Source organism: Tasmannia lanceolata, unplaced genomic scaffold (assembly GCF_043159265.1).
Source record: "Tasmannia lanceolata isolate RefF3 unplaced genomic scaffold, GAP_Taslan_0.1 ptg000037l, whole genome shotgun sequence".
NCBI classification, from domain to species: domain Eukaryota; kingdom Viridiplantae; phylum Streptophyta; class Magnoliopsida; order Canellales; family Winteraceae; genus Tasmannia; species Tasmannia lanceolata.
Genome location: NW_027518714.1, coordinates 58,501,872 through 58,517,936, shown reverse-complemented (window position 1 = coordinate 58,517,936; position 16,065 = coordinate 58,501,872). Strand labels below are relative to the sequence as shown.

Genomic DNA, 16,065 nt, shown 5'->3' with positions numbered 1-16,065 from the left:
GTCCGCCATCACTCTCCTCTCTTCCAACCATTTTCATTTGTTATTTCTTCTAATCCTTCATTTCTTCTACACCTTAGAGAACTTTTTTTTCTTCTCATGGCATCGATTTGGAAAATAGCTAATAGAACACCGTTCTATCAAATCGAAAATAAAGAAGAATATTGATAGATTGAGAGGAAAAGAGAGAAGAAAGTGAGCTAATTCGAGGAAACTCAGGCCTCCAATGAGTTAATTCGAGGAAACTCGACCTCCAACGTGCCAAGCACTAAACGTGATTTTATTTCTTGCTCAAAAAGCCATACAGCATCTACATCTTATAGAAAATAAGGATAGCAAAAGAGGAAATATAGATTAGCAGAATAGGAAATAGGAAAATAGAAATATAGTGCAATATGGAAATCTAGCTTAATTAAAATCTTCTAAAAAAAGGAAAGTGATCATAACATTCCTCCGCCCTTAATTTCAACCTTGTCCTCAAGGTTGATTATCCTCATAATCATCATCGGAATACCTAGCTGGCTCGATCATCAACAACTGTTTTTGTCTACAACGATGACCCTTATGCCACTTCTCATCGCAGTGCCAACATAGCCCCTTAGTCGTTCGGTCCTTGAGTTCATCTTCCGTCAACCGCTTCACATGCATGTTACGACCCGTGGATTCAATGGGACCTTCTTGAAGAAGATCAGGGGGTCGGCCAGTAAAGCCATCATACGAACGTCGACTATCTTCATTTAGTCTTTCCTCTTGCAATCGGGCATAAGAGATAGTCGCCGTCATCGTGCGATGACGATACATCTTAACTTCACGCTTAATGTTTGGACGGAGTCCTGCGACAAACGTCCCAACTAGCTGTGGCTCCAACCAATCTATAGCTCGGTTTGAGAGTCGTTCGAAGCGACCTTGATACTCTAAGATAGTTGTTGTTTGCTGTATTTTTTGCTAGCTCGCCATGGACATCTTCGTACCCAGATGGGCCAAAATGAACTAATAGACCTTCTACGAATTCCTTCCAAGTACGAATTCCATAACAAGTTGCTTCAAACCAATCATACCATTGAGTAGCATCTCCCTCGAGATTGATAGAAGCGATTTGCGACCCTGAGATCCTCTGCCGTCAGATGGAATCAAAAATATCGCTCCGCTCGAGACACCCATCCAATCGGATCGCTACCATCCCACCGCGGAAACTCGATTTTAATCAGTGGAAAATTTTGATCTCTATCAAAAAATGTTTCGCCACCTCGATTATCACGTTCATTGATTCGACGATCACGAAAGTTTGTAATGCCTTGTTCATACTGATCCTTATGCACAATAGTAGATTCAGACACAAGATCAGGTCTATCTTGGGTGGTCATCACTTGAGGAAAATTCAGAATTTGAGAGACCAATTCTCTAAACATCTTCATTATTTTCTCTTCGAAAGCTTGGAATCTTGAATCAATCTTTGTATCCAACTTCGATTCGAAAGCTTGGAATCTCGAATTGATCTTCGCATCCAACTTCGCTTCCAAGGCTTGTTCTCCCGATGACGAACCATTCTTGTTCCCAGCGGCCATGGAATAAGCCTTCAAATCGCTAATACCGAGCTCGTTCTTCTGAAGACGCGTTCGAGGCATCCACCAAGAAAGTGCTCTGATACCAACTTGATAGAACACCGTTCTATCAGATAGAAAATAAAGAAGAATATTGATAGATTGAGAGGAAAAGAGAGAAGAAAGTGAGCTAATTCGAGGAAACTCAGGCCTCCAATGAGTTAATTCGAGGAAACTCGACCTCCAACGTGCCAAGCACTAAACGTGATTTTTTTTCTTGCTCAAAAAGCCATACGGCATCTGCATCTTATAGAAAATAATGATAGCAAAATAGGAAATATAGATTAGCAGAATAGGAAATAAGAAAATAGAAATATAGTGCAATATGAAAATCTAGCTTAATTAAAATCTTCTAAAAAAAGGAAAGTGATCCATTTCCTAACAATAGCTGGCAATGTGAACACGTTTGAGCTTCGACTTCGATTGTATTTATGTTTGTAGGGTTTAAAGTTTAATAAACCATAGTTACCATGAAACTCTTTTCGGGTCGTGGTGAGTTGGAGCTTTTTACGAAAAGTGAATTGGGCTGATCCCGAATTCAAATCCAAATCAGATGAACATGGAAATCCAAAAGCTTGCACCCCTGGTCATGGTACTTCCTAAATAATCGTACCTATACCTGTTTTTCCAAGTGTTTCATAGAACAATTTAGGAAACCCATTTCTAGTTTTATAGGAAATCAGAATGGGCTTCTATATCCAACTTTCTGTTCTATGGTGCTATAATTTTAATTGGGTTTTGCACAAACACCCCGCCCGAGGCTCTAGAAGGTCCTTCCTAGGCAGGAGGAGTCCCATCTAAGCTCCCATCTACGACGGGTTTGCTAGAAGGTTGGACCATTTTGAGGAAAGAATTCAAGTCCTCTCTGAAAATGTAAGAGAAGATATACTCAGGCTTGCTAAAGATAGTCTTGATCGTAAAGATAGTCTTGAAATATGCCCACCACTTTAACTAATCATGGTTTCCCTCTTGAGCTCCCATCGAAGTTTAACTTCATCCATTTGTGAGGTGATAGCTCCCACTTTGGTTCTAGTTTTGAGCACAGGGTCCTTTCCCAAATGATGGTTTTCTCTCTAAAGGTATTATAATGGTCTCTCTAAAGAAGTTGTAAATTCAAATCACAAAAAACTAAGAAAATCTGTTTTTTGTAGCCATATATAAGCTCCCCTCCTAATCGCTTTCCTGATTTAGACGTAACTCTTATAGGTTATTCTTGCTTCAAATTCGACTCCAAAAAACACACTTTCTGACATGTACCTGTTTATGGTGTGTGTGTTGTAGTTGCAAAGTAGTTATCAAGTAGTTAATTATGTAGGATTATGGCTGTTAGTTCTATTGTGTGTCATGTTAGTGGGTAGAGTTTGTGTGTAAGTGGGTTGTTGATGTGGCACTCTCTATGTTCATGTATTTAAGTTCTTGTATTTGAGTGAAATAGAAGAAGAGAATTTTTACAGCAAAGGAAACTTTGTTTTGAGGAGAGTCATGGTTCCTCTCGAATCGAGCCATTAGGAGGTCAGGTTGCCTCGAATCAGCCTCTTTCCCCCTCATTTCTATTTTATTTTCGTTTAATTCCGTTATGGCCAATTAGGCTTGTAACAATTTCCTTAACTTATATGAAGTGATACGGGAAGCGGAAGCAAAAACCGAGGAGTCTAGAAAAGATAAAAATGCCAGAAGTGAAAAGTTTAAAGAAAAAGAGGAAAAGCATGGAAAACACCATGAAAAATCAACATAAAGCATGCACTAAGCCTCACTGGAAGCGAACAAGAACGTACGCGAAGAAGGGTTAATGTTGGTTATGGTTACAAGTATTGTAAAGAGGACTTTGCGGCTGATTAGAATTACAAGTTTTAGGGATTTATAGTTTCACCAATTTTATTCATGTAGGTTTGATGTTAAGTTTGTAGGAAACGATCCACATGTATTTTATTTGCATCTTAAGATGTATTTTTAAGTTTATAAATACAGTCTTGTTTTTAAGGGATTTGCTTGCGTCCATCGCAGAAGGCATTTCACGGATGGCCTGTTGCATGTGAGAGCATCCACATCATGCATGAAGACAAAATTTACTGGAAAAAAAATCTGTTGAAAAGGGAGCAGGTGTGGCTGCTCTCACATGGAATAGGCCATCCGCGAAATGTATTTTGCGATGGACGCTAGCAAACCCCTATGTTGAGTTGGATGTCTTGAATTCAAACCCGATTGGGGTCCGAAATATTGTGTGTGACCCGGATAAGGCCGGCCCGTTTTATGTGTTTTTCGGCCCGATAAGACTAACTTATGGCCCGCTTTATATAAAGGGGCTTTTAGGGCTTATTTGGTAGCAAGTCTTGTAAAGAGGGTTGAGAGCTCAAAAGAAAGGGGAAAAGGGTATGCTAGGGTTTCTAGTGGGTTTGGTGAGAGAGACACTGATCTTCTCTTGTAATCTCTTGATCTTCTAGTGGATTTTTTCTCATCGACCCTACCGTGGAGTAGGCTTTTGCCGAACCACGCAAATCTTTGTGTCTTTTGTGTGTTTGCTTGTGTTTGTTGTTTCGTTTTGCTCTGCCATTGAAATCGCAGATCACGTAAGAAGAGGGGTCTTTTCATAACAATATTTTTAAATACATTCCCTCGATGTTATCATTCCTTTTGGAATTTTAATTACGTAGATTGAAATAATACACTTAAGCATGCCAAGCAATCGTAAAGTCTTTGGTTGAAAAGTTTTTAGTCATGAAAAGTTTAAGAATACAAGATAGTTAGCAACAAAAGACACCTTTATCACCTCATCGACAATAGGAAACAACTCATTCCTTCGGAAGCGAGGTATGTTGCTTGTGGGGCAATCACCATTGCCCCCCATGCTTGGATGATGGTGAATCTGTGGGTCATCTTTTCATGCATTGCTCCTTTTCTCATCAGATATAGAGCTATGTACTTCTGAGGTTTGGCATATCTTGGGTTTTTCCATTATCCATTCCGGATTTGATGCATCAGTGGGAGTTTGTGCCGTGGAGAAAGAAAGGAAAATTATCGTGGAGTATTTGTTTGCTTGCAACATGGTGGGTGATTTGGAAAGGGAGAAATTCTAGAGTTTTTGAGGGTGTTGCTAAATCCTCGTACTGGCTATATATGAATATTATTGCCCTCTCTATATCGTGGGCGAGATGTCTTCCGGCATTCCGATTCGTTTCGGCCTTTGATTTATGGGAAGGGTGGAGAGAAGTTTGCTTTAGTAGGGAGGCTAGGCCTCAGATTGCTCCTCCTATTGGGATGCTCAAAATCAACTTCGACGGGTCGAGTTTTGGGAACTCGGGCCCGGCCGGGGTAGAGGGGTTGTGTCTAGATGATTGTAGCGAAGTAGTGTGGGCTTATTCTGACCCTCTTGGTTATGTGATCAAAGGCCGAGGTGAAGGCGGTTTATCATGGTATTAAAAGACTTGATAGAGAGAGCATGGATCGAATTATTGTGGACGGTGATTCAATCAATGTGATTCGACGATTGAAGGGGTGGTGTTGCCTCCTTGGAGATTTTTGTCTATCTTTGATGAAATAGATGATCTAATCTCGGGCTCTGCTATTTTTTAAAATCATGTGCGGCGATCTGCCAATGGGGAGGCAGCTTCTTTGGCTAGGGGTGGGGTTAGTCATATGGCATTGGAGTGGTTTGACTTCCTCCCTCCTTGAGAGTTTTTTGTAATTTTTATTTTTACTGTTGTTTTGCCTCTTGTACTTTCAGGTGTGGTCTTCCTCTTCCCACTCCCTTTTCTAATGATATCATTCTACCATTTCAAAAAGAAGAAGGAAACAACTCATTTACAACCAAAATCTACCTTTTCATCCCTTGCCTTGGAAACAATTAGTCTCTCGATTGATGCTAGGATGACTTCATGATGGCATCATCATCAAGGAACACATTTGGCTCTTCTTTCCTCTCGTGTTGTCTCTCCGCTTCTTTGACATTGCTCCTTTGAGTTGTGGTTGTATATGTTGCTTCATCATTTCAACCTTTGTCTCCATCGACAATCTCAACTCTTGTCACCCAACGGTAACACGATCAAGCCATCACCATAAAAAACACTTGAGTCACTCATTTAGTTTTATGCATGTATTCATTACTCCCATTGCTCTCTCCCTAATTTCTCCTCCATCACTCATCAATATCTTACCCCTTGGCTCTTCCACTAAGAACATCACAACATGTTACGTATGACCCGACACTGCTTATATACGGTCAATTTTCATGATCTGGTTATATATCTGAAATAAGTTCTTTGCAAATTTGATATTGATTTGGGCTTTTTACTCTACTCAATTTAGCCTTTTTTGCTTGTTACTAATAGTAGATATATGCTGTTGTAAAATCTATATTTCTTGTTGCTATGGGATCCAGAGGTGTCAAAGACAGAAGGACGGGTTGCACAAGCCACAAATGTTGCTCTTGGAGGTACAGTTACAGATGGTTCCACTACTGAATGGCTCGTTCTAGATCAGAAGGTAAAGTGCCCGCTCCTTTCCTTTTTGTTCTGTCATGTAGAGGCTTGATTTCTAATATTTTGTTCCATTTTACCTCCCATGTTCTTCAATATATTTTTATGGTTGCTTTAGCTAGGCCACAGACCTGACTATGGAATTTAATTTTATTATTTTTTTTTTTTTCAATTTTTGTTGTAATAACACGACTCATGTTATTGAAATTGTATGAGAGAAGACATTGTTGAAAATTTTAATGGGTCTCTTTGAGCAAATATGAAACACCGGGAAAGAATAGCTAAATCTGATGTTCACCCGGATAGCATCATACTTGTATGGACTTGCAGCAAGCAATGCCCTGAAAGGTTGCCTTCATCATTTTTCCGGTTGGTACATGGTGTGCCTCAAACTTCTATCTAATACCCTAATCTCTGCAGTCTTAAGAACCACAGTCATATGTTCCTTTATCAAAGGTACATGGCATTCAAACTGTGAGCCCCACAATAGCTGGACATAATAGCATGATTGACTCTTGTTATGTGTTTTGAATTTCTAATGCCAAAAGAAAAAGAGATAAAACTTAAAATTTAGGTTATGACTGTTATTTGGTTTTGTGGAGGCTATCAATGATTTTTAAAGATGTTTCAGAATTCCTTGTAAACAGATGACTGAAATGGAATTGATTTAAAAAGAATTTCAGAAAATAAGAAATGATGAGATCTTTTTATCACTTCTATTCTCTTTTATAGTTCTGACTTCTGAGCAATTGAAAATGCTAGTGGAGAAAGGTTTACTGGAAGTGGAAGTACTTGAGACTGCAATGTTTCAAAAGTATTCACAGTGAATAAAAGAAGTGTCAGTTGCTGCATTACGCAGGGATTTTTTAATTCTATTTTTTTTTGGTAGTTGGATATTTTAATTCTAGGTAACAAAATTTAACAAGGTTTAAAATATTGGAAACATGGTACTTATTGGAACACCATATCCCTTATGCATTGTCCAAATGTCCAATACAAACTGATACATATAATTCTCTTTCTTATAACCCCACTGAAAATCTATACATATTGGGTCATATGCATTTGTATTGGTCAATGCTTAAATCCTTGAAAATAATCCCTACGTATTTTTTTTCTAGTGCCTGACCCAATGAAGGATAGTATATTTTGAGATATGCATAGTGCTTGCTCAGGAACTTGCTTTCTCATCAGAGCTTAGGCTTTTCCTTTATGTCTTAACAATTGACATAGTAAAAATTCCAGATACAATGTTGGTTGAATCTTGCTTCTATGAGCATAAGTTGGATGTTCCGTATGGAGCTTTGTCTAAAGCACCTCATTTTTGTTATGACCTTTACCTGTGCGTAATACTGTACTTACGCAGGCTTTTCCTTCAAGGTTCTGATTATCCGTTATGAACCAATGGACTATTAATTTAAAAAGATTTAATTTTCACCATCTTTATAAGTAATATGATTTATTTTCTCCCCTGGTTATACTAGATCTCTCGGGAGTTTGAATTATTTCTTTTGTTGCATAATATGCTAGTAAATTTTACAGTTTAGACATATTTATCAGTAAAATGAGGAGCAGTTCAAAATTTTACTGTCAACTTCTTGCATCAGAATCAATATTTGAAGTTGTGTGTAGCTTCGATCACAATGTGAGCAATAATTTTCAACTTAGGTATATTCCTTTTTTTTACACAGGTAAACTTGTATCCAATGGCCAGAGGTTTTACTGCAATAGGAACTGGAGGTGATGATTTTGTGCAAGCTATGGTCGTTTCCGTTGAATCAATACTTGAACAGCAAATCCCAGAGGTAAATAGTTTTTTTGTTGCAATTTGCAAAGCCATTCTCTTGTTTATCCAATACTAAGTCTAGATGGGACTATATATCGTTGTTATGCTTATACAATGCAATGAACCTTGAGGTGATGTTATGCAAGCTAAATTATTATGGTATATTTCTTCAAATTCTGTTGTCCAGATTTGTTTACTGGTTCTTTATTGATTTTGTTTTTGCCAGGAAAAAAATGAGCCATCTTTTTTTTTTTTTGGCGGGGGGAGGGTGGTCTTCAAGAACGTGATGCAGGAATGGCTTTTTTTTGCCATTCATAGTGTGATTCCATCCTCACTTGTTATGTATGTGATATCTATCTAGACTGATATTAATATTGTTAGTTTCTGATTTTTTTTTGTTTCTTTTTCCACTATTGGTTTCAGGCTTCAGCTAGGTGAATGGTTAGTACTTGAATGATTTGTCTGTTCCATGAGCTGTTGGTATTTTAATACAATAATAGCCCTTGTTGGTATTTTACAAAGTTCTTTTGTTTACAAAAAAGAAGCCAATTTGGTTTTGGAAAATGGGTTTGCTCACTTCCTTCACAAAAGCGAATAGTCCCGTATTCGAAAGTGAAGAAAAGCTTCATGGGTTTATATAGCTTTTCACTTCTTTAGCTTTGTGAATGAGAAGAGGAGAAAGTGTTCCTTCGCGCATGAGCCACCAAGTGGACATTGTGGGCTTTTGGCTAAACCACACGCGCGCCGCCCGGCTCGGCCGGCCGTGTGTGTAAGTCAAGTTTTTTCCTTCCCCTGCATTTTAATTTTTGTTTCTATCCGTTTAATTTAACTTCCCTTTACCTTCGCCATTATTGATAAGGTAAGCCGGCGTACCTTAAGTAAGCCGGCGTACCTGAAGTAAGCCGGCTTACTGGAACGTCAATTAACTGGATAAATAACAGCGCAGTTCTCGGGACCGCTGGCGTACCTAATCGTTGTGACTGTTGGGGAAGTGTCTCTTCGCATCTGTAACGTTTTTTAACGGCTCTTTTCTTAAAGGTCGTCTTTACTCCTCCATTAAAGGGTGCGTTGAACGGACGTATTTTTGGTTTATAAAAGAGGAAGTTCTTTGTGTTTTATATACAGAACTTTACAACGAAAAACTACTGTTTTTATTCTTGCTTTCTCTATTTTACTGTAAACAGAGATTTCTTTCTTCTTTTATTTTACGTATTTTGTTGGGCAATTGGAGTATTCGGGGGTTCGAATCTTCCTTGCTCGTGCAGTTCTTAGAGATCGACAGTGCGTCGGGCTGCAGTATCCTGGGGGTGATTGCGGCCAGTAATTTGCTGCATCAGAATTAGTTTCTGCAGAGGCGTAAATTCACCTTAAAGAGAGCGACAAAGTCCGCACCTCATCTCGCCGCATCGGAAAAGGTTTCACTAACATCGTTTGTTTGATTGTTTCTGTTTCTTAACAGAAGTCTGGTAAGCCGTATTATTCTCTAAATCCTGCAACTTATATTTGTTGCATTGGATAGGTTACTTGAATTTGTTTACATACATGTATCAATCTCTCTTATCATGAAACAGGGTCGTGTTACACAAAGATTATCTTTGAGGGGCAAGTACCTGTCTGTAAATATCGGGCCCGTTCCGGTTGTCTCTAGTGAACAGGTCCCTCTCTCTCTCTCTATGACTTGCAGTGATGATTCTTTCGGTTTCATAACCTTTACCACTATGATGCTGTAAATGGATCAAATTATTTCATTTACTTAGCTGTCTACAGTTTGGTTACCCAAATACAGATACAAGTATCTAAATTATCAAAGTCAGATGCAACAAAGTATGATTGACCACCACATTATTTTGGAAGATCCAGTAGGATTTTCCTTATATTAGTATGCAAATACTCAGATACTCCTGTCTGGATCCTTGCATCATATATTTACAGTTCCATTGCTTGTGTGCACACCCACATCAGTGAACACGTTGGAGGGTAATTTCTTCTTGCACACATCTCAAATGAGGCCTTGAATAGTTGAATGCCCACTTCTCTCAACTAAGGGCTCTCCTGCTACCCTCTAGAATGCATATAAGTTTATTAATCATAACTTACAAATGACATTATTTCTTCTTAAAGAAGAAATTATCTAATTTGCCTCAGATGACAGTTAAAATTTGTTTATATTTATCTTTAGATGCTATATTTAATGTCTTCCAAAGAGTCCCTAAAGTTATATTTGCAAGTATGGCCTTATTTTGATTGTATCCAGAGAGGCCCTAAATCTGGAATTTTGTTTTGAAATGTATCTCCATTGTGTTTCCAGGTTCAAGCAGCGTACAATGCTATGAAGAGAGATGACAGGATGAAATATTTTTTTTAGAGTACCTCCACATGTAAAAGCAGAGCTAATGAATTTTCTCTTCTTTAGCTCTTGATTTATGTGGCTTGTCTGACTCACTTAATCTATCTTTGGCAAAATTGGCGCCACTGGTATCATCCAGAAGCCCTCGTTTCATGTTCACATGTTTTCTTTTTCTGTGTAGCTATGTGTTATGGGGGAATGGGATGGTGCAGTTGATGGTCATATCAAAGGAACTACAAATATTTTGTAACCTTCCGATAGAAGAAACTCTGGAAGTTTGGGTAAGGGTATTCATCTTTCTCCTTCACTTCCTGGGTTTTTCATTTCCAGAGAAAATTTAATTGTTATCTGACACTATGATACCAAGAAAGTGATGGATGGATCAGTCAAATAGCCACTTCGGGAAAGAACGTAAATTTTTTAATGGAAGAACATATTTTAGTCACATGATACAAGGGACAGAGATTGTCCCCTATAAGCTCCTCTACTTTCCCCCTCCTTTGTTAGGGAATCCGCCATTACGTTAGCCTCTCCATGAACATGGACATTATCCGAATTTCTATTTATATCTGTGATTTCTACATCCAATTAGCTAGTCTCCAAGGCCCGCTGCCCACCCGATCACATTTGATGAGTCACCTTCAATAACCAATTGTCCTACAAAATGCTTAAAAAATACGAAGCCCAGGAAATATATCTTTTCATCCCATCCAGAATGAAAGAAGCATGATATTGACGGCGCTCTAGTCCATGTCTTCTACTCTATTTATTTGTCTTAATCTGATATTCACCATTTAGTCAGCAACCTTGTTTCTGTCGCAAGTGGTATGTAAAGCTAGCAAAAATCAGCTATCCTCAGTCTTGAGTGAACTCCCAAGTTGCTCTTTGCTTACTGAGGATGGAATAGACTCACATTCCATATCCTTGAAGATGAAAAAAGACTGATTTTCTAGATCCACTGACAATGATGTTTATCTATTCTTTGAAATGAATTTTGTTACTCTTTAAATAAAAAAAGAAAAGAAGAGAAAAAAAAGGAATAACATTTTGATTCATTTGCCTACACAGAATTGTAACATGGCTTCTTTAATGATTGCAAAAGCCATGTTTCTCTTGATTCCACAGTTCAAATTTCGAGTGACCCTTCGTGTAACGACCCGATTCCCGTGACCGGATCGCTACAAGCAAACACCAGTCAAAATACTCACAATAATTTTATTTTTTATTTTTTAAACAAACCATCTATGAAACTTAAACAACTGCCATTCTTATTCCATAACTAAAATGTTCCTTACAATAACATCGACATTTCAATAACATGTTCTACTAAATAAAATCCAAACTAGAAATTTCTTAAATAAAACCGAGACGTCGACGAAAGTATCGTCATTTCAATTATTTCTCCCATCGCTCTATGCTCCTAAACGTCCTCGTGCGCAAACGCACCCTCGTGGGCATCCTCTAATCCTGGGGTGAAAACAACGTCAAGCAGAGTGATAGTAACCTGGCAGGTATGATAGTTCAATCTAAACAACAGATCAAGATCCATATTTATTTATCAATTCAAATAAACTGAACAAATACTTTTCCAACATGATAATTTATAGAGATTTTCTAAACCAGAATAAGAGAATTCATTTTAAAGAAATACAACTACTTGCAAATTTAAATATAAGAAGATCATTTTTAAAGTGAACAACTTACTGAGAACTGAACGAGAATAATTAACTAACAACCAGAATAATTACAAATCCGTTACGTTCTCATTATAACGATTTAATTTAATTCCCAGGGCACTCCAGCTCCCACTAGCTTGTTGCCCTTGCCAACACGGTCGATTCCGCGGGGACTTATTACGATAGATCATACCGCCTAGGGACTCTTGGTCTCCGTAGGATTCCGACATCAACTTGGAGTTGCGCGGTTCTCCCAAGTTGTATACCTTTGTTTACGGGGATAGCTCAATGGCTTCCCATCACCCTTTCCCATTTCTTCTTTGGGTATTTCTTAAGTGTACATACGGCTTCCACGTTATTTCATATGATTAAAAAGAAATACAATTTAAACTGAATATTTTTATCAGAATTCAGAATCCATTTCAACATATAATATAAAAGACATAATTTCATTTATTTATAGAATAACTTAGAATCAATATAAATCAAATACTTCACCATTCTTGTTGGATAAATTAAAAGCCATACGAGCAAAGTTAGGTATCACCTGCCTTAATCTTATAATCGCAGTAGGACGAGATGGCTCCTGTAGGCAAATCAATAAGTGAAATAGGTCAACTTATTTTGGTCTAGGTCCTTTTTAATCATTTTCATATTTTCTTTATCGGGAGGAGCCCCTGGCTTTGGGGTCAGCAGAGTACCTGCAACGATACAACTGCTGCCCTGTCTAAGGTACAAATACCACACAGGCAGCACTATAGCTGTCCAGGTTTAGGTATTAAAAACAGCAAGTATATATCACACAGGCAGCACTATAGCTGTCCTGGTTTTGGTATTAAAACAGCAAGAGACTTAAATATCACACAGGCAGCAATTGTCCTGGTTTTAGGTATTAAAAACGTCAAGTATATATCATGCAGGCAGCACTATAGCTGTCCTGGTTTTGGTATTAAAACAGCAAGAGATTTAAATATCACACAGGCAGCACTTGTCCTGGTTTTAGGTATTAAAAACAGCAAGTATATATCACGCAGGCAGCACTATAGCTGTCCTGGTTTTGGTATTAAAATAGCAAGAGATTTAAATATCACACAGGCAGCACTTGTCCTGGTTTTAGGTATTAAAAACAGCAAGTATATATCACGCAGGCAGCACTATAGCTGTCCTGGTTTTGGTATTAAAACAGCAAGAGATTTAAATATCACACAGGCAGCACTTGTCCTGGTTTTAGGTATTAAAAACAGCAAGTATATATCACGCAGGCAGCACTATAGCTGTCCTGGTTTTGGTATTAAAACAGCAAGAGATTCAAATATAAATATGTACACTATACTTACTTGTGATGCTACAAAGCTTGAAGATGACTAGGGTTTTTCCCTTCCCCTTTTTCTCTTCTCCCTTCTTCCTCTGTTTTTTGTTTTGTTTTAAAGTGACCCTCTCTCTCTATTCCCACGTTTTTGTGCAAGAATGGGAGGAGTGCATCACTCTTCTTATACTACTTTACTTTCCTTAATTTAAGATTGGTAATTATGGTGAGTGGTGAGAGGTTATGGTAAGTTGCCATCAATCAATTCCTTTGATTTCCCATGACTACCATATAGGTAATATATAAAAGAGAGGGAAAAGAGTTATGGTAGTTGCTCACAATCAAATCCCTTGATTTGGGATTTGATTGCTCATATTCCCAAAAATTTCTAGATTTTATCCTTTAAGAAATCTCCTAAAATTTTGAGATTTGAATTTTACATAAGAGAGCCAATCATACCAAAAGAAGGAGTTCAAGATTCCTTTTCAAGTGGAAATCAAATCTCTAAAAAGAAAAGGAAACTTTCCCCTCCCCAACATTCTTAACTTATCTTTCATACACTCATTGATACTTACCTTAATTATATATATATATATATATATATATATATATATATATATATATATATATATATATATATATATATATATTTAGTAGTTTTGAAAATGCTATTTCTAAGTATAGTATACTATAATGGATTTTTGAAAGGATTTGTAGGTGGACCCACACATATATATATGCACGTTTTTCCATACAAGGAAAAACGTGGGTTTCTTCCCTCCACTTTAAAATTCAAAAATTTTCCACCTTTTAAGTGCTATTTTCCACGGAAATTATTTTCTTCTTTTAATTAGAGAATTTAGATCTAACCTTCACTAGCCATAGATTCTAAGATCTACGGATCTAGGCAAATCGAAGGGAAAAGAGTGATTAAATTTTACGATCAAGGGTTGATCAACGATGGATCGTTGATCCCCACCCTTGAAATTTAGATCCATCGATCCAAAGCCTAAATCTTAGGGTTATTAAAGAAAAGTTAATCACAGTCATTACACTTCGTATGCTTGATCATGAAATTCTTCTGTTTGACACCACATTTGTATTCACTTCTAACCGTTTCTCTATTTGATGCACTTTCGTACACATAAACCAACTCATCTCTGTTTTAGGATCAAAATTCTCGATATTTGCATCTACTGAGGAATTGTATTGAAAATCTACTTCTAATTTACTCATTTAATAGCTGGCTGCTGGGAACTGACTTCTTGCTTAATCATCTGGTAGCTGGATTCTTCGATAATTTACATATAAATTACTCATATCATAGCTGATGTGCATTATCCATACTGTCTGTGTATTATTCTAAGACCAGAGGGTTTGATTCTTGATTCCATATCACCGAAATGCCATCCTCCAGTTAAATGCAATATCTGTCTTTATGTCAATCAACGGTTCACTTGCTGTCTTTAAAACCCGGAGTTTTAGATGGCGAATGAAAGAGACCCGGATGCTCTCATCAACTGAGTTGTCCTCTTTCTTGGCTCATTTTACTAAGAAACAGAAAACTGATACTACTTGACATGAAATGTCTCATTATAGCAAAAACTACTAGAACTTGAGTTACCTATGATTTTGAAGTGCCAAAACTTTCCTTTGGAAGAAACCAAGTTCTCCTGACACAAAAACTCCCATGAATACCATTTCTCAACTGTCCGATCAACATCGTGAACCAGAACGTCCGTCACCGCTCCGGCTTTTGCCATCATCCCTGTGGTGTAGATCACTGCCATCCGACCAGGTGCCTCGGGTCGATCCCCACTCGGTCCATCGATCACCACCACATCCCATTTGTGCTCATAAACCAACTTTGGCAACAATGTGAGGGCCAGTGGGCATCTCGAGGCTTGGAGCGGCTTTGCTCGAGGCATACAAGCAGGGTCTATCCTTGCACGTCTGAGTAGCTCATATGCCTCACCAGCTGCTTGGGTTTGGTTGATCTCATAGACATATGTGGTCTTGAATTTTGTGGGGGCCACCATGATCTTTTTGACATCATCCTCAAGAAACAAGGTGGTGCCACCAACATTTAGGGTGGAGAGGAAATCCAATTGGGGATTGAGGCCAAAGACAAGGAGATTGCAGGGGACTTTGAGGGAGATGACATTTGAGAGGAGGTGGAGTTCCTTTGTGGTGAGGGTGGCGTCTTTGGAGGCATTGGGATGGTGTGTGAGGGTGTTTGATACGGGCGGAGGGAGCTCCGCACATGACGGAGATGGGGAGGAAAATGAGTCTGTAAGAGATTGTGTCTGAGGAAGTGGAGGGGCAGAGGAAGATGAAGTGTTGGTTGTAATTTTGAGGAATCTGAGGATGGATATGGTGGAGAGGACGAATAAGGCGATGAGAGGGAGCCTTGCCATGATAATTCTCTTCCTCTTTTGTCTCTGTTTTTGCTGTTGCTGCTGTGGTGTGTTGTGATTCTCAGAACTATGGAGGGAGCCTTTCCTCTGACCTTTTTCTGTTATGGTGCGTCTTTTATGTGATAGCCTTTGGTTTTCTTGCTTGAGAGTGAAGGGAGATGTTTGCTGTTGTTTCAAGCCTTTTCCTTTCCTTTTGTTTATGTAGAGACTTGTGCAATTTTGTTCCACTTTTATTGGCTCCTTTGGTTGTTGAGTGTAGTAGAAGAAGGCTACATGGGGTAGTTGGGGGGTAGCAATCCATGATTTCCTTTTTTTGGAGGTCTTTTTAAGTGACCTAACTCTAGAACAGTAGAAGTCATGACTAAGGGAATGATATGGTGATACTCTTGCATCATGAATCTTGATAATGCCACCTCCAATGGCTATGTAGAGGGGCCCATTGTTTGGTAATCCAGACTGTTCA

General features: G+C 38.3%; 2 protein-coding genes across 2 annotated transcripts; one reads left to right on the top strand and one right to left on the bottom strand.

Annotated features, from left to right (window-relative positions):
• The first annotated feature begins 2,072 nt into the window (after nt 1-2,072).
• LOC143861857 (uncharacterized) lies at nt 2,073-11,147 on the top strand. The gene is made up of 6 exons (XM_077372810.1): nt 2,073-2,190; nt 5,974-6,077; nt 7,762-7,875; nt 8,083-8,198; nt 9,088-9,511; nt 10,165-11,147. Exons 3-5 carry the CDS (start codon nt 7,777-7,779, stop codon nt 9,197-9,199), a joined length of 327 nt encoding a protein of 108 aa, XP_077228925.1. The 5' UTR covers nt 2,073-2,190; nt 5,974-6,077; nt 7,762-7,776; the 3' UTR covers nt 9,200-9,511; nt 10,165-11,147.
• A 300-nt stretch (nt 11,148-11,447) lies between these two features.
• On the bottom strand, nt 11,448-15,744 carry LOC143861098 (glucuronoxylan 4-O-methyltransferase-like protein (DUF579)). Its single transcript, XM_077371993.1, has 2 exons — nt 14,810-15,744; nt 11,448-11,670 (listed from the first exon to the last, which is right to left on the bottom strand). Exons 1-2 carry the CDS (start codon nt 15,600-15,602, stop codon nt 11,624-11,626), a joined length of 840 nt encoding a protein of 279 aa, XP_077228108.1. The 5' UTR covers nt 15,603-15,744; the 3' UTR covers nt 11,448-11,623.
• Nucleotides 15,745-16,065: the final 321 nt, after the last annotated feature.

Bases quoted from the DNA above. Each gene is read 5' to 3' on its own strand.
- LOC143861857 (XM_077372810.1), top strand. From the start codon at position 7,777: ATGGCCAGAGGTTTTACTGCAATAGGAACTGGAGGTGATGATTTTGTG. The intron at 7,876-8,082 runs GTAAATAGTTTT...TGTTTTTGCCAG, and splicing joins TTGAACAGCAAATCCCAGAG to GAAAAAAATGAGCCATCTTT. The intron at 8,199-9,087 runs GTATGTGATATC...GGGCAATTGGAG, and splicing joins ATTCCATCCTCACTTGTTAT to TATTCGGGGGTTCGAATCTT.
- LOC143861098 (XM_077371993.1), bottom strand. From the start codon at position 15,602: ATGGCAAGGCTCCCTCTCATCGCCTTATTCGTCCTCTCCACCATATCC. The intron at 11,671-14,809 runs GTAACTCAAGTT...TTTTCACCCCAG, and splicing joins TTGGCACTTCAAAATCATAG to GATTAGAGGATGCCCACGAG.